Source organism: Lissotriton vulgaris, chromosome 1_1 (genome assembly GCF_964263255.1).
Source record: "Lissotriton vulgaris chromosome 1_1, aLisVul1.2, whole genome shotgun sequence".
Taxonomy (NCBI): Eukaryota; Metazoa; Chordata; class Amphibia; order Caudata; family Salamandridae; genus Lissotriton; species Lissotriton vulgaris.
The window spans coordinates 600910898-600930283 of record NC_141685.1 but is presented as its reverse complement, the minus strand read 5'-3'; the positions used below and the strand labels follow the sequence as shown (position 1 = coordinate 600930283).

The following is a 19386-nucleotide window of genomic DNA, read 5'->3' as shown; positions in this document are numbered from 1 at the left end:
GCAATAAGGAACACACATTATGCGATAGTAGTGAGCATCTGTGAGTTATTCATTACTTGTTACTAGAGTTGTAAACAACAGAGGGAAGTAGGTTTGATTGAGAGAACAGTTAAATTGAATCCAGCGATGGTCAGACCTACACAGAGTGGAGGAGTGAGTAGTGTAGATAGCAAGTGTAGCACCGGCTGTAGCATTTTATCTGATGAAGGTAGAGGATGTAGGATATGGTTGAAGCCCTAACTGGGAATAATTGTTTCAATAAAAAAGTGAACTATGAGATTTAGATCTAAATAACTGGTTGTGCAGGACAGACTACAGGAAACTGAACATGGCAAACGTAAAAAGGGTCAATTAAATTAAAACAGTTGAAGAGGTGGAGAGGATGGTCGGTGAAAAAAAATTGGAAGATGTTCAGAGACAGGAAATAAAAAATGATGTACCAAGAGAGGAGAAAGCAAATTAGTTGCAGATAGAATTAGGAGATAGATCACACGTAAAAGGCAGAACATCCTTCAATCCTGAATTGACTTGGTTCATGTCTTGGACTACTTTTCACATCTTTCTGAGTTTACATAACCTACCTTGTTTTTAGAGTCTTGAACAAGAACACATACCTTCAAGCCCATTCCATCTGCTCTCAAAATGTGCTACCTGTCATTAATAAGGCATTGTTCTACTCCCACTGCCCAATTAGATACTATCAAGCAAACATTTGTTGCACCTAGAGCAATGGTGCTTGTGCTCAGTTAGGACAGATAGCAAAAGGCTGATATCTTGGTAGGACCCTATGCCATTGCTAAGAAAATGTTCTAAGTAGTTCTCCTGGAAGAGGTACTTTTGTACTGTAGGCCAATACAGATGTGACTGAAAATTGAAGAATTTACAATTCCATCCGTGTGATTCCTGAGAGTGGTAACCTCCACCTCACAGTGTTCTGTTTGAAAAGAAACCATGGTATCAACCTTGATAACCACATTATGGCCTACTTTATTTAACTACCAAGCATTTAAAAGTACAGTGTGGGAGGAAGTTTGAATTTACATTCTAGGGGGAAAGAATCACGAGGGTTCAATTCAGTTGAATTCCTGTTATGTGATGACCAAAAACAAAGTGTCAAGTTCAAGTTGTCATTCTTTAGCCACAAATTAGTGGGGGATGTGGGAAGGAATGGTGCAAAGTGTTTTCTGGTTTCACAGTTGTCGGCTACATCTGTTTAGTATAGTTGTACTGCAGTGGCTACTTGATTACTTCCTATGAAAGTGGGATTATGTGAGGTTCAGGTCACTGACAGGGACAGTTGACCTGCTTCCTTATATATTTATAATTCACCATCAGCAGATGCTTGCATCCTGCAGCACCCCTTATCATGCTTTTGTACAGATGCTATTTACACTGAGGTGCCACAGCGCATTGGCTCTGTCCCCATATCTTACTGCCGACCCCTCGTAACTGGTCTATGAGTACTGAAACGTGCATCAACAATGATTAATGACTTTGGACTGTATCAGTCCTTAAAACAATTTATTTGAAAGCTGAATCTTTTGCAATCTGCCTCTGTTGTTTGATTTCTGATGCTACAGACATAATCGTTGTACCAACTATCTATAAAGTCATTTTTTGGATCACAGTTTTCATCTCCTCTCTTGCACTATTCACGACTACTGTGCCATCACTTGTGTTTCACCACTCTTTATCTCCTTCTTTGCACATCATTACTGATGGCTGAAACTTTAAATTCAATAGGTCAATGTGAACGGTGTTAAAATTCCTCTAATTATATGCTGTTAACTTTTGTATGCAAATAGTTTAAATCTGTAGGGATGCCCTTAAATCATATCAGTTATCCAAGTCCTGGGCCTTCACATTGAGTCTGTATATATTTTTTAATTGTACCAATGAGAAGCAATACACAGTGTTTCAACTGGACTCTTTCATGTCTGGGCTTGTCTCCACCCACTATGATCATTTGTTGTATAACTAACATTGGAGAGTAATAATCTCATTTGGATGCTAGTATTCCAGGAGTCATGTTCTCCTTTAAACACTTTAAACATTGCGTACTCATAGCAAGCAACACTGGAACCAGCTCACGAGCCGGGTTCCAGCACACAAGTGGCATGTTTCCCCTTTCTACGTGGTGCCACATACAAAGTGGAATTATACATTAGACTGGATAATTCAGTAACCACTTGGGGTTCCGGAATATATACTTTCAGACCTTTACTACCAAACTTTAGAACTGTCGGGACGGAATTATAACTGATAGGGAGGTACAGTGTAGTAAGAATTAGCCCTGAGGAAGTTGCTGGATAACTCTCCCTACAGTGCGGTAAACATGTGTTGGCTATGTCTGAAGGCTAAGAAATCTGTGCTTATGGTTATGAAGTGAGACAACTGAACATAAGAACAATAAAGAACAAAAGACAAAGAAAATCACAACTTGTATCTGTGTATATTTTGTATTAAACTAATTTGTGTGTGCTAAGGGACCATATATTATGCTTTAAACACGTTCAAGCCACAATCCCAAAAGGCTCACAAAACAATCCAGATTTTCCAGATGTAGAAGTATTGTTGGAAGTGAGAAATGCATTGCTTTGTAAAGAGAATCCTCCTGGTAACATATCTAAACATGCACATGTATTCCCTTTGTATTAACCTGAGATTGACTGTAATATCCAAGAGCGGAAAGCTCTGCATCCACTGCTGACCTGTTTAATTTGGGTGTGGTACTACTTACACCTAATGTCAGTGGACACAGCTACACAGAACCCAACAGATCAGCATACATTTGTTTTTTGCAGTACTGTGCAGTTACTGCATTCATGAACCAATGTGTTGCATGAGTAGGCAAAAGACACAATTGATGGACGGAATGCAGAACAAATCAAAACATTCCCTCCCAGTCAAGAGATCTGGGTTAAATCCATCATTCTTTTGCTCACCATGCCAACCCAGTTTAGACCTGGCCATATGCAAATCAGTCTTGACCCTGTGCCTCATTTTTTTTTTTTTTTATGTTCTTATATAGCGCTCGACTACCCGGAGGCATCTCGGCGCTTGCCTTGGGAACCCGTCCTGGCTTTTCCCTGTGAGATAGCCCCTAACAGGCATCCCCAAGGTGAAAGCCAGGCATCCCGCCGCGGGGGGCCGTTGTGGAGATTAAGCAAGCTTAATGCCCAGAGTTGCAGAGTGTGAACCCATGATTAGGTCAGGCACCTAAGCGAGAATTATCGAGTCCGTGGACATTTGAGCTCAAGACCCTGCCGCGTCGGGAATCGAACCCTGGTCCCGGGTCTGACCTCTGCTTCAGGGTTTGCCTGCTCTAACCAGTGAGCCACACTTCTCCACTCACTTCTCCACCTCATTGGAACAATCCAGCCCGAACAGCCAAGCCAGGTCCTCCCTTGACTGGAAACAAGCATCCTAGGACCGGTTTCGAGTAGGCAGCACACCCTCTTCTAGCACCTGAGCAGCTTGTCAGGTGGAGACATGTCATAGCCTCTATTTAATCTATTTTCTGCCACCTTGAGCATCACTTGGTAGCATCCAGACAATAATCTTTAAAGTGTGGGTCACCCTGCTCACTATTATTCCACCTTTCATCCACCATACTGTAATGATGTTGATATATTATTAGTGTAGCTGAACTCTGCCAACAGAGAACAGATGAGTGTCAGATAACCAATGAATAATGTACTGTCTTGTGACTTTCACATTACAAATTCCCCTTGTACCTCTTGTAAACTCATTTATGTATTTGCATACCTGTAAAGCACACGGATACCCTCTGGTCCAGCAAGCGATATATATATATAACTCAAATAAATAACTATTAAACGTCTTGCCCATTTGAGAAGCAAACAAGTGACTGGCAAACAAATCCTGCTGCTAATCTTAGTAAACGTTGTACATTTCTGCAAAACAGTTCTCAATCTGTGCAAAAGAAATATTTGCAAATAGGAGAAAGCAAATTATCTCTTTTTATTTCGGGCTTTGGAATTTTCATTTGAGTGAGCTGTAGTTTGCCAGTTAGGATATTCCAAGGAAGGCAAATAATTAGATTATACAGTTGGTCCTGTCTTCACAATCTATGGAGCATCAGTGACTAGTAAAAATGCCTTACACAGATGGTATACTGACTGGCAGCAGTGCAAAGTAAAAGTAGTTTACTGCTGGTGTATCAAAGAACCATGGGAAAACTACTTGGCGATCATTATATTCAGGCAGGGAGGACGAAGGGTAGGTGACGGGCTGCTGACTGCACATGGAGCTAAACTGCAATAATCTTGCACTCCCCTGCCTTGACCTGGGGCACAATATGGCCCATGAATAGGGGTTGATTTATACATTCGTACTGGGGTGAGCATAACACTCTCCACCTTACACATTAAACCCCACATACCCGCATGCACCATCACAGCTGATACAAGAAAAGATCTTCAACAAACAGCCCTCTTGCTGGGCCCGTGGTGCATTGCAGTGGCGGCCCCACGAGGAGCAAAACAACAGATGATGAAGCATGACACCCACAAGGGTGTGTGAGGGCTACACTTCCAAATAAGGACATCCCCTGGAGCCATATATTCCAACTACACCTTTTCTTAAACTTTTTCTTTAACCTCTCCACATAGGAACAAGTACCCACATTATATGTGCATTATATGCCACCATCATCTGAAGTATAGGTTGGCAGTCCACCTGTTGCTTTTTTGAGGCACAGCTGCTGTTACATCCAGCAAGCCCCGAGCCCATACGTTTGCGATAATTTTTTATTGTATTGGGTTTTTGAAGTGCTATATATAACCACACATCAGTGTCAGAGCTTCTAGTGGGATGGACCTCCAAAGCTGGAAATGATACAGCACTCTAAAGCGGGAGTGCAACATATTGGGGTCCCAACAGCTTACGCTCCGCTTCTATTATAGCTGACTTCTCTGACAGCTTTTTGTTTGAAATAGCCTAAATGCTATCTTTATAGGCATTGAGCAACCTACTTGCTGCTACAGGCCTTTGTTCCCTACATTCTTTTTACAATTTGGCCCCTCATGCTTTGCATTTGAAATTCATTTTGTTTTAAAAGTTCTACTTTCAGAGGCAATAGTTCTGTGAGTGTAGTTTACAAACAGCTCTTCTCTGATCTCCTGTGTCTGCAGCCATGCTCTTTCAGTGTAATTCACAAGGCAGCAGATTTTGGAATCTAGTATCTGGCTCTTCTAGTTAGTTCAGACTGGTCTCTGTTCCAATTGTTGTATTTTATAATATGCTTTATCGATGGGATCTGCAAGATCTTCTTAGTTGTTGCAAGAGTGCCCAAATTTGGTACAATTAGAAGTTGGTCAAACCTAAATCTAAAATGTTTTAGAACACTGATTCATTAATTTTATGAAATGCTGTTTGTCGCATTGCCTCTTTGTGCCGTACTGTAACTGAGCTAATTCCCTCTTACAGTATTTCATTTTAGATTTCACGAAGGTTCTGTTCTTCTGAAACTTCAGGGTATTTTTAGCCATAACCACTTGGTTAAAATGCTACCAGCTAATATGGAAAGATGTGATTCTCATAGGAAGTCCCCATTCCTGAAGATAGGTAGTTAGGTACTACTAAATAGGGTATCTCCCTGAATACCAGACTGAAAGCATACATGTAATAGTTATGAAATTTGACAATAATGAGTCATCAACTATTTGACAGGGTGAAGAAGCATGACATAATAGTTAGATATCTTGCAGACCATACCCATATTATGACAATTGAAAGAGCCGACACTGTAGGCTTCCTCCCGTTTTGGTGCTACTTGCATCAAGTGAATCTCACAGCCCACACTAGTATGGGATAGAACAAGAGTTTGAAAAAGACACCACAACTGCATTCCCCTGGTTTCAGGGAATTTCCCGACTGTTCTGATTGATTGCTTGAAATCATGTGACCTCCAGATAACTGTTCACAAGTCAAAGGGTTTTTTCCAGCAAGTTGTCATTTATTTGCAGAGCCCCTATATCAAGATTTGGGAGTCCCAGATACCATTTGTGTGGAAAAACTGAAGAGTTTGCAGTACACTCTACAGTTTTGAGTCACTGGTTTGACAGCTGGCTCTGGTTGCTTCAATTGGTAAAGAGAATTCACGTCTTACTCTCTATGACTTGTCACCAACTGTTGCAGCACATGCAGTAGAATTTTTGTAAAGGACTAAAGCACTCAAGCGCAACTTCATTCATTCATTCATTCATTCACTCAAGCGCAACTCGTTTGGGGACTATTCCTATGTAATCATATTGTATCAGGAAGTTGCTGCATGCAGATTCACTGCATTCCACATAGAATGATGGGAGCACCTACACCCCCAAACTCAACAATAGCTGAACCACACCAAACCAAGCAGCACTCCATTCATCCTTTACATCAACACCTCAATTAGCCCCAACTCATCCACTATTTCAAATTTGCTTAGGCTAATTCTACATGCAAACATGTATTTGACAATTGTAACACTATCACTTACCATAACATAAATACTCTCTTCATAATTAATAACTGGTTTACCCACATCTGGATTCATTTTTTAGCTCATTCCAGATGGCTTGAACATCATCACCAGACTGCACACAAAAGATGGCAGTCACATATCATGCTCAAAATCACCCTTTGTTTCCCATCCTCTTTTCTCTCACCCTCACCTTTGAATGTCAGACAGCATGCCTCTCACCCACTTTCTCACGCTTGCTTTATCTTATTTGCTGTCCCCTTGGCTATGCCACAAATCTTCTTGATCACTTTTATAGCTTCAATGCCTCAACACCGACCTCTCAAATGCCTCTGTTAGAATGGAGGTTTCTGGTTGTCATAGTATGCACACTGTACAAGCAGGAACCACCACTCTAGTCAGGGTAAGCTAGATATACCTTGGTACCTTAGAAGATAACCTTTGCTCACCCTCCGGTAACTTGGCACAGAGCTGTCAGGCTTATCTAAAGAGGCAATGTGTATGGTATTGGTGCAACACACAGTAACACAATGAAAACACTAAAACAATACCCCACACATGGTTAGAAAATTATACTTTTATGAATAAAACATGACCAAAACGTAAAAATCCAATATTTAGAACTGGACTGGAGTCAAATAGCACTTAGTGGTTACTTGAAGTCATGCTGGACTGGAGTAAATCCAACGTTTACGCCAAATGCGATGGAGGGCAGGCCAGCCACAGGACTCAAGCAGATTTAGCTGAAAAAGTACCTTAGATGGAGCAAGCTTTCGACACCAAAGACTCGATGCGTCGGTTCCGATCTTCACAGGTGATGAAGGCTTTGTCGACGAACCCCTTTACGACAGAGCACTGTATGGTTGTCGATCCACATTGTCCGTCATTATCGAGCCACATGGTATGTCAAAGCATTGTCATCAATTGGTGTAGAAGGGCAATGTGTCAGCTCCGATCAGCGCAAAGTTATCACTGCATCAATTTTGATAGTTCTTGACAGCAGAAGTAACCTTTCACAGGCCGGGACTGGATTAGCACTACTTGGCAGGGAAGGAATCACAGGTGGCACAGTCCAGGTGCTGTTGCAGGGTTGAAGGAAGTATTTAATCGCCCCGAGACTCCAGAGCAAGAGGAAGGCCAGAAACCCCTTGGAGTCGCTCTGGGTTCAAGTGAAGTGGGTCCAATCCTTGTCCTGAGCAGGGCAGAGATGAGTGGGCATCACGGCAGAGATGAGTAGGCAGCAGGCCATCACAGCAAAGCAGAAAAACAGTTCTTACAGAGCAACATTCAAGCAGAGAAGCAATCCTTGTAACACAGCAGTTTTTACTCCTGGCAAAGTTCTTCACAGGCCCAGTAGTGTACGGTCTTAGTAAGGTCAGAGCCCCAGTACTTATATACATTTGTGCCTTAGAAGTGGGGATGAATTCGAAGCAGGCGCATGCAGTGCACAGGTCCCTCTTTCTTCCCAGCCCTGGCTCCAAACTAGCAGTGGTATGTGCATGCCTGCTTCATTGGGAGGAAGTACAATCACTTTAGATTCTGTTCTGGCCAATTTCTACTGCAGGGGTCCTGAAATGTCAGTTTTCAGACCCCCAGACACTTGTTTGAGAACTCATCCTCTGACTGCACTGGAAAGTAGAGAGGACCTGAATGCCCCCTGCCAATCATAAACTGGCATCATTGACCTGCTGAGTGTTAGATACTTTGCACTCTGAATCCAATTCAGGGCCATAAATATCAGCACCAACCTCTCCTTCTGAGTCTTGGCCAGGATCCTAAGGATCAACCCTATAGGCAGGATAGTGTACCACAATCCTGTCTTCCAACGTAAGAGCACATTATCAACACCACATGCCAGAAGGTTCTAGTACCTCACATCGAATTGCAGTGCCACTTTACTGTAGCTTGTGGCAAATAGGTCGATGATGGGCCAACTGAATCTCCTGCACAGAGACCTGAAAACCACTACTGAAATACAACATTTCAGAGAGGACAGTAATACTTTTGTGAGTTGCTCATACCCCAGGATTGCCACACTCCTGATGTAAACCATTGTAAAGACTATTGGGTTTCTTTCTGTCAGATTAGTTAATTGTTGAGAGCTTATACTCCCTTGACAGTTTACAAAAGCTTTGCAAACTTTGTTTTGGAAGTGTGCCCAGTACCTGTTACCATCTTGTTCACTTGTGCTCTGTGGCTGCCCTATGGCTCTCTGCAGCTGAAGCAGAGATCCCAGATCTACCTCTAAATGTATTTCCTATTTTTTCTAATACTCAGAAGAAAGACCCCTGACACTTTCAGTCTTAAATTGTTTTTAACATGCGAATCTAATATATTTTTACTACACCGCTCTCGGGAATCACATATATGACATGCTTTGATATTCTAGCTCTCTATCTGAATTTACAGATTTGCGACGCAAGAGAGTGTATTTCTTTTCCACATGCATCTTTGGGGCAAACAGGCTATAACATGCAATAACAGTATTGCTACTACAATAAAAGAGAAGGTCTCAACCCTACCTAAATCAAGTAAACGTGTTAGGTTTCTAAAATGAAGTCCACATATGGGGATCTGTGGTTTTCAAGAGACTTCCCTATTTCCTCTTACTGCCTCTTTTCCACTTCCTCCAACTAAAAAGCATTAAACATCAAGAGCCCGGCTCGCTGCACTTGCATCAGTTTGATGCTGATGTGTCAGATATCCGTGGATAATATACTTCAAACTAATTTCTGGGCATCCCTGTGTGACATATGTGCTAAATGAAATAGAGACATACAATACAGGGCATGCTCGTCTTCATAACTCGCTTTTTACAGCACAGTCGACTCTGAGTGTTCCAAAGGTACACTTTTAGTTTCTCAGAAGTCCCATGATGAGTTTATCATGTGCTGAACTGTTAAAAAAAACCAGCACGTGCATTTCTGTCCTTAAAATGTCCACCTTCACTTAGGTCAGAATTTGAAAATTGGTATACAGTGTTTGGACACATATAGCTAGAAAGCATTAGCAAGTTTTAGAGTTGCAGTATTGGGTAAATAAAAAGTAAAATAAAAACTGTAATGGGAAGAAATACCTTTGATATGGATGCACGATCTACTTTTATGATGTCTGGTTTTACCTTACACTAAGTTTCTTTGAAGTAGTGCCGAGTTTTAAAGCATCACTTTTGTCAACCTCTCATAATAATGTATTTCCTCAATGTTTAAAACTTGTTATCTAATATAGCTACCGAGTATTTTTTCAACTTTATAGTTAATTCATGTATATGTCATCCAGAGTAGGCCACGTTATTGTTGTTGTCTATTTATATACATCGACTGCGTCTCTTCTTAATCTCGGACCTCCCCTTGTTTTTTAAAGGTCTTCATATTTTGTATTTCTTTTAGTTGTTCTTCATAATCCAGACTCGCCATGTATGAAACTGGCTGTGTCTTCTGTTCTCTGATTCGCTCATAGTTTCATGGAATTGCCATAATTAACATTTTGAGGGGTCGGAATAAGAGTTTATGTAGCAGCAAGATAGAAGGTTCTTGGGGCTGCAACCAGGAGTCCCCTTGACCGATCTGGAAGGGTCACATCTTTAAAGTGAGGTCTAATAGCCGGTCAAGACCCATTGTGATACCAAAGGCAACGCTCATGATGTCCTAACGGAGTGACTCAAACACTCAGAGTCCCTGGATGTTACATCAGGATTTAATCTAAAAGTCCCTTCAGGTTCTTTATCCTATTGCAGGCTGCCTGATTCTCAGCTGCCAGTCATTCCTGTATTCATTTTTCTCCCAAATCTTTTTTTTCCTAACGTGGCCCTTGAAGACCAAAACTTCTGTTTCTGTCAAAATCAAGAGACTAGGCACAGAAGAGGAGGCTGGGTGAAAAACTATCAAGATTCATGCTGTCATGACAGGCCGCACTCTGTAATGGGACTATGCCACAGCTGGGAAACAAAATAAGAAATCATGTATTTTATTAAGTTGAGAATAAACATGTATTTCATACTCATAACAGAGAATCGTATATGTGAGGTGCCTTATGGATACGTTGGCTAGTCTTACCCAAAGGGGCTGTGAACTATTCACATTTGAGTTGTTTATATGTAAATCTTTGCACCATTGGCGATGCTTACAGAAACATAATTTACATGTCAAATTTTTATTCTGCCACAAGGGGATTTTGAATATAGGACAAATATTTGAAGTGGGTTGGGAGTTTTGGAAAACAAGTAAAAGCTCAACCCAGATTACCAAAATAGAAAGTTTGCGTCCTTCACAATAACAAGTGATGTCGGTTAGTCTGGCATCCCAGGCAGCTCTGGTCTCAGTACTTTTCAGCTGTTTTTCGAATTATGTGTCTTAATCTAATCAAGACAAGTAGTGCCATAGAAGGGCTTCAAGAACATGACCGGTTCAAGAACGACTGGTCTGTGGGTAAGGTCATGGACCCACTGTAGTCCATCTTCTTTTCCATGATTCTTGTAGGCAGTTGATCTGCAAGCATGTATACCCCAATAATAATGGACATCGTTTCACCTCTCCTACATAAGGTGCAATCTTCCACTTAAAAAGATGTCTCTATCTTAAACTTAACAATAAAGGTGCCCGCGGTCTTCACTTCGATTATTGCCTCCTGAACATTTAATGCATCCTGAATATTGTCCTTAATGGCAAAGTTTCTCTTCTTCGACTTTACAATCATGTGTTAAGGTGTTTCCTGTTGCCAGAACAAAAGGTCTTCTTGGAGAGGGGAGAGCGTAAGCATAGTTAACTTGACAGGCTCTCCTGCCCATACTTTTATTTGTCCATCCAATATTTGGCATCTGAGCATCCACTATACAGTACATCTAAAATGCAGCTGATAGACTGAGCATTTTCCCTAGAAATGTTAGTGGATATCTAAATAATATTTTGATCCCATCGTCTAGACTTCAGATTCAGGTTCTTTGGAGATAATTCCTCTTCCCATATTTGACTGCACCACTGTGTCCATTCGGCATGTGATTTATTTGGCAATGTTCCCTTGAAAACTCCCGACCGCATTACTTAGTGGTTGGCCCTATAGCAGACAGCATGTGATGATTCAAGTGCAGGATCTCCAGGGTACAGGAGCGACTTCTCATTTTCCTGATTTACACCTTGCAGAAACAATTCACTTGCTGTCATTTTTTGATGGTCTCTGTGGAAGTTAATGTGTTTTTTCCATTTTTTATTGCATTCATATACCATTGCTTTCAGCTGTAATCCAAGAGGAATTTGCGTCCTAGCTACTGACATAAAGAGCCAGTTCAATCTTGGTTGGTTTAAGCTTAATATACAAAAAAGGCTTTCTTGAGATTTTGGATCAAACTAAGTAAAAAACTCGGAGTAATAGTTTGGTTTCAATTAGATATTATTTAAGGGAAAAGTCATGGCCGAGCAGCACCCCGTATGTAGATCTTCTTAGAGCATGGAAAATATGCAGTATGTTTCGAGTATTGAATCAGAATGTTGGCACAATATGTATATTTAAACTATAATGTTTACATGCTGTCAAAGCAGTAAGTATATTTTAAGTCCAATAACCTGCCTTATGGAACAATAGTCTGTCTTATTTTCTAAGAGCTAAACGGGACACAGTAATCGAAATATAGCCGAATAAATTCATTGTAAATTTAATATGCTATTTCTAACCTTCAGTTTGCTGTACCTTTCAGTAACTATTCAGCCTTCAGTTGCATTTGCCATTTTTTGTGCTGAATTATTATTTGTCTCATATCTGATGCTTTTGTGCAGTTGCAACATTAATGCCATGATAGTCCATTGCCTTACAGTGCCACTTCACATAGCTCCAATAAAGTATGATATTACAATAAATGGCATAAAACTTATTTTGCTGTTAGGGGGAAATGGAGTGAGCTTGTGGTGAAATATAATTTCGCCTGGTACTTCAAATCATTGCACTAAGAGGTAGGTGTTTTATCTGCTACTACCCCACATCAATCTGTTTCATGCGAACCTTCATCAAAATCAACATTTCCGTCTATCTAACAGCATCTTACTTTTAATACTTACGCCCCTCTTGTAGAATGTAACTTATTTTCTAGTTTTAAATCACCCTAGTACCCAAATGTGCACGCGCACTATAGAAAATGTGTACTTTTAATCTATATAGTGTATTTATCAACTATCTTGTGTGAATGTTAGGGCATTCTGTAGCTATTTTTATAATTAAGCTATGTACTATTTCCTCTGGGCTATTCCTGCCTGTAACAAAACACTCCTTCGCTTACTGTCCGATGAGTCACTTCGCTAGACAAGCTGTCCCTCACTCCCCTCGGGTTACACTATTTATTATTTACTATTTCTGTTCGAATGCTAAGCACTGTTGGTGCCTGCTGCATTTAATGTTAAGACTATTTTCACTAGGCCATTTATAGAGACAGCGTGAAGTGTTTACATTTTTAAAGGTTCCTCCCTAGACCTTATTGCAAAAGCTCTTTTTAACTGTATTTGTGCCATTTCCAGGGTCGAATTTGTGAGCCCCTTTAAGGTTGGTGCCACCTAACACATTGCATCATTGTAATTCCAAATAATAATGCCATGATGTAATACTGCACTCTGATGTTCCCCATCTGTCGCTCTTTAATAATGTTGCCCTGCTGTGGTTGCTAGCTCTATACAAGACTAGACTTTATCATTGAAGACAGATGTGAGATGAGAATACATCTGCACGTCCACTTTTATGGCAAAGCAGATGGGGCAGTCATGGCTCTAGGTGCTTTACAACTGCCTGGGTTCAGGAAATCGAAACTCTGGCAGATAAACTGTAAGCAGTAAGAAGCTGCCCAAAAGTGTTACCTGAGGTGGGCTTTTCACAAAATTAAGCACTTTAATAGACTGCAGTCCCCCTGGTTTAAACTACCAAGTTGCAGTGCCAAGTTCTATACTGAAAGCAAGTTGGATTTTGTCCTATACCAAGTGTGTCGTGTTTCCGGAAGAAGGATGTTGGTTTTCTTTCGCATGATTATTTTCACAAGTCAATATTGGAGCTCGTGTAGTCCAATGCCCATTTCCAGGGGCTTCCATAAAATGCAGCATATTTTCTGTTCTCTTATGCTATCTCAAACTGAGACCAACTGGTTAGGTGATGATTTCCTAGTTCACCTGTATTCCTCACTTTTTTGCACTTTTGTACTGTACCCTTGGTGGGTGATGGTTTAGAGATCACTGCAGGTGAGATTGTGAGCTCACCTTGTTCCTTGGGAACCTCTGGAACAATACTAAAATTGTCACCTTTTTTTTACACATTGACACATTTGAAATCGTTGCTTTGCAAACCACCATTTCCATAATGGTTGCAGCTCTGTTTACAAATGTTTCATTGGCGTATGATGAGTGTCATTGTCTGTTCTTGTCTGGCTAAATCCTGAAGGGAAGATTCATTGATGAGCTCACCTGCCCGTGAATCTTTCTTAAATAAATCAAAAACTTCGTTCAACAGAAAAAGTCTCCCTGTATTACCTTTCCTGTTTTATTCATATAATTGTAAAAATACCTTCTAAATATTTTACAACACTTGGTAAGGATTCCTCAGTTTTTGTGTCATGAACCCACAACAGGTGTGCAATGTTTCCCCAGTCCTTCTTTCACACTTGGAATATACTACTTTCTTTTAACATCCTTTTAAATCCTATCTACCTAGTGTAACCTTCATGTATTTTTCTGAACTTTACCTTCATTTTTGACACACACTGAGGGCTGCTAAATTCAGTAGTTTTGTGCTCACTCATATTTTCTTTATTATGGGTTCCACCTACATTGAATTTACAGCCACAGAAGGAAAATGAGTGTGGTCTGAAAGACGTCATCTGACATGTAACTAGAAATACATTATCATTATAATAGCACCTCAAACATTTTCACCTGTGTGGTCTGTGAGTGATTGTGTGGTCCGCTGAAACATTTTACTTTAGGACTATGAGAAGTTCCATTCGCTCAAGCTCGCACTTCTGGTAATGTTTGTAGTGTACTCCGCAGCTTTGGATAATTTTCAGTGGAGCTCTTGGGTAAGCAGTCTTGAATTAAAAAATAAGTTAGGAGAAAAAGCGCCACCGCAAGCAGGATATCTGAGCCTAAGTTAGGTATGCAGATGGGATGGGACCTTTGACGAAAGTTTGACTACAAGGCCTCACGCCCCCATGGAAACGTACTTGATTTGGGTAATTCTCAACAGCAGCAACTACACATTTTATGAATCTTCTGCATGCTAATCGCATGCTCTCAATAATAACCACACATTAGTCATGTCATTGGGGAAGTGACCTCTTCGCTACCCACCCTGACGAAAGGCCAGGACCTCACATAAGCCAGTAGAACAGGGCTGAAACATGTTAGTGATTTAGAGTCACAGGACCATCACATCCTCACACACTTATGATATATTTTGTCCTTTCCTCCCACTTTACTAATAAAGGATACTTTAGGAGTGGGTGAGGAATTCTGTCTTTAAAGTTACGCCCCCTTACACCCTATGTTTATAAATGCTCCCTGGAATATGGTAGAGCCCACCTTGACCTTTAGGAGTCAGGGTGAATCTGATGCCACTTCTAGAGTGGCTGAGGGTTATATAAAGAAAAGGGTCATTTTCCCTTCCCACCCCTAACCGTGGGTGTGCAATCAATCGGCGGACTAGTGGAGCCGGCCGTGCTCTGGAAGGAATACTTTTTTGCTCTATAGGAGAAGAAGAAGCCACAGCCAAAGGCTAGAGCAGGATAAAGTTCACTCAATGTGAGTAATTTTATCCATTGTATTTCTCCCAAATGAATGTGGTAAAAAATCCTTAGATAGAAACAGTAGTCAATTCTACATAATGGGTGATCTTCTACAAAAAGTTATTTTGATCTGTCTATGTTGAACTATGGAGGAAAAAAGGCATGTTCCTTTCAAGTTAATGTGAATGGATATTTTGGTGAAAATGACTATGTTTTAGAATTTTATCCTGAGATGCAGTTCTGCAGAACTGGGTTTGAGAGTGCCTTCAGGTTTTCAAATCAGCTTAATCCTCTTATATTTTTATAAGATAATGGTCCTGTTAGGCACCCTATAGCACAGAACCAAGAAGCAACACCTCTGGGCTACAATCAGCTGTTTTGCTACCTCCTCAGATTCCTAACAAGGTGACAGAGTCAAATCTCGCCTCTTGACCCAAGAGGTGGGCATCATGCCTAACAAGTGCTGCTCATCGATGCTTTCAGACACACCAGCTTTGCAGAGACCCAATTTCAACTACTGGGTTTCATGAAAAAGTTTGTTAGCCCAAACATTCCACTTTAATTTTCTTCCCAGGGTGGCTATGGGGACTCCTGCCACTCATGTAGGCCACCATCCCATACAATTCTGAGGTGCTGGTGTGCAGGTTGGAAGGTCTTCTAATGGTGTTTGGGGAGCACATTCTCTATTTCCTGCCTCCTGTTCATGGATTGTACCTTGTTAATTTGAATATTTTACTGAGAAATATCATCATTTAATTTTAAATCTTCTAAATGCGCCACTTTGAAACTGAAGTGTGTTCCATTAAAATTAATTCTGTGCAATGTTACTTTGAAAAGCAACAATGCATTTTTTATCCCAAACTCTTTAACCCTTCTTCTTAACGGCACAACACTTTACCCAAAACCCTTGATTCCAAGCTGTAATGCAATGCCAGTTGTACCTCACATATACCACTAATATCACCAAGGTGCATATAGCTAGAAATACCAAACATGCACAGCAAAATGGTACACAGGGGCCCATTGATCATAAAATTAAGTGGGTCATAATTTTGATTGGTCTTCTTCTGTTGCTTTATGTGGATTTCCGTATCTTGGTCATATCCTGATATAATTTAGTAATCTTCACATTTTGCAAAGGCAGGAAAGGTGAGCTAAACTTGTCAAACTAATAATTTGTAAAATATATTCATGCGTACCGGCAACTGATATGAATGAGAGTAATTTCATTATGGAGCTGATTTACATTTTTGGTGGTTTTCTAATTGGTGGGCAACAAGCCCAATCATAATATCATAGTCTACAAGATAAATATGAGGAACTTCACATACAACGCCACCATTTGACACAGTGATAATGACCAGCTGCTTACATAATTTCTGTAGTTGGTTAGCACTTTGAGTTGCCCCCTTCACCCTTCCCACCTCCGGCCTCACTTGCAAGCAAGTGATGTTGTCCTTTCTGGGACAGAGCAAAAAATGCACTTCAATTTCTTCATTTTGTACTGAAGGATCACATGTTTCTGCTGCCCATATGCATAGTTCAAGCCGACACACCAGGTTCTCTCCTAAAATGGAAGAGCTGTCCCTCCAGGTTTAGTAGTTCAGAAGCACACAGGCGGAGCAGGAGCTACTTGACCCAACCGTGGTGGTTGAGACTTATTACTTCTGATGTACCAGCAACTGAGCCTAGTACCCCATCAGTAATTGACTAGAGCAGGTCAAGAAGTCCAAGGCTTCCTGGGGGGGAGGAATAGACACAGGGCGTTAACACAGGCACACAACTCAAAATACGTTCAGCAGCAGCAATAAATGATTGTCCAGTAAAATACTTGCTTTTATGAAAAAGGACTATTTATATAAGAAGACAGAGTAAAATGTGTAATTCACAAGCAAAACACAGTCCTCTTAGGTTAGAACTAGTGTTTTCTAGGTGGGTCCTTGAGTCACATTACCCTTTCTCTAGCAAACAGTGGTTATTCCCCATTAATTATAGGCATCATCAAGGGTAAGCCCCAGTAGCAGTCCGAGTCTCCGGAGTCCCACTCCGACTCATTATTAAGGTCAAAAGTGTTCCAGCATGAAAGATCGACATGGCATGAAAGTTCCCTCAGGGGTATCCAAAAATGGAACCCACCATCTTCTATGTTTTGTGCCATTCACAGGCCCACATACATCCAGCATATGCATCTAATGTGCACACACTGCACAGCACTACATCCTTTATGTATTGTACCATTCACAGGCACACATACACCTAGCACACGCATATAACATGCATGCAATGGACACCATAACCATCCCTGTACTGTGTCATTCGTAGTCACACATATACCCAACACATGTAGAACACAAATGCGCTGTGCAACACTGAGCAACAAACCATTGGCAAAACTCCAGTGACTCAAGTGAGACAGGACAATGTCGTAGCACACCCGCATGGTCCTTGTTTGCCTGCTTGCACGTGACAACAAAAACCAGCATTCAGGGATCCAGACATCATTACAGTTAGGCCACTCAGGGATTTTTCCATCCCAACTGTATGCTTATTAAAAAAGAGTGCATTAACTAAATGGAAATCACTTGGAAAGGAAGTGTTTTACATTCCGATTTTTATGTTGGGTACCTGTCTATTATGGATGGCTTTTTATTGATATGGATGATTTCTTGCAGTCACAAATGAGAAAAACAAACTTGCTTTATGATGGTCACTTTTGACTTTTTTGGGCCCGATTTGCAAAGGTAAAATTAGACCGATAGTCTAATTTTGCTACTTTTTGGTATTCACAAAGGTATGCTACTACTAGTAAGGTAGTAAAGTTATTAGTAGGAACTTATCTTTGTGAATTCCAAAAAGTAGTAAAGTTAGACTTTTGGTCTGAGTTAGATTTTGGTCTAACTTTACCTTTGTGAATCGGGCCTTTAGATTTTAGGTCTAAACTTAGACTTTAGGGGGCTTATTATGTAAAGGGCGCACTATCCCTATTTGCACCTGATGCACCTTAAAACAGGCGCAAGCAGGGAAAGTGCGCCCTATTAAATGGAATGCGCTGCCCCAGGGCGAACACGCGCAGACCTCAGGGCAGCGCAGTAATGTGAAAAACTGAGCTGCAGCTTTGAAGACGCTCCATGTTTTCACTGTGCAGGTGGCAACTCGCCTGCACTTTTAAAGGGATTACAGATTCCCTTGCAGGCGGGTGCAGCCAGTGACTGCACCCGTCTGCAAGGGGATATCTGGAGGTCCATAGGACCACATTTCCCCCTCCAGAGGGCTGCTCCAAGGCAACACACTGACAGTGCGCCATCTTTTAGACGGTGCAATGTCAGTGTGCCCCTGACAGCTTTTTGCCTCTGCGCCCACATCTGTAATATGGCGTGGGCACCAAGGAAAAAGGAATCCCTCATTTGCATGGGGCACGCCCTCCTGCAAATAAGGAAATGCCCCCTGAAGATTGCGCTGGTGAGTTATGTGGGCCAGCACTATCGGTATTACGGAAGGGGCTGCACAAGCCTCTGCAGCCCCTTCTGTAATACCAAAGTACCCCGGGGGCACGCAAAGTAGGCACAAACATCTGTTGGGCCCCCGGGGCACTTTCATAATACTGCCCCAGGTCTAAACTTAGACTTCAGATGTAAAGTTAAACTACAGGTGTAACATTACACTTCAGGTCTAAACTTAAACTGCAGGTCTAAACTTAGACTTCAGGCCTAAGTTTACTTTTGTGAAGCGGGCCCTAAGTATTTAAGCGAAAACGCTCTCCTCAGTACTACACGCTCAGTCCCTGGTAATCCTTGTATCTCTTTTCCTTCGTTTACAGCTGTCGCAAATCAATCGAAACACTTCAAGGGCGAACTCTGAAAATAATATCAATGTCTTTACAGTGAAGATGTCTATATGTGTTTATTCTTGTGAATTCATTGACTGAATGTTTTATTTTTATTTTTTCAGGGTCTACCAGGAATGACTGGCAGTGCTGGGGCACCTGGTTACCCTGGCAGGCAGGTGCAGTAACTATGCTATAGCTTTATATGTTTGCTTTTCCGACTATGCAGCAAAGTAGGCTAACATGTAGGCTGACATCGATTCAAATGTTTTTAAGTTTTGAAGTCCGTGATGTTGATAATGTGGCACGATTTTTGAAGCAGGTGCTTTCTGC

General features: G+C 41.2%; 1 protein-coding gene across 1 annotated transcript in view; it reads left to right on the top strand.

Annotated features, from left to right (window-relative positions):
* The window catches only part of COL24A1 (collagen type XXIV alpha 1 chain), an 897023-nt gene that overhangs the window by 346952 nt on the left and 530685 nt on the right, over nt 1–19386 (top strand). Inside the window, exon 9 of the mRNA XM_086954096.1 lies at nt 19179–19232. Coding sequence (XP_086810222.1) covers nt 19179–19232 — 54 coding nt within the window. The remainder of the gene's footprint in view (nt 1–19178; nt 19233–19386) is intronic.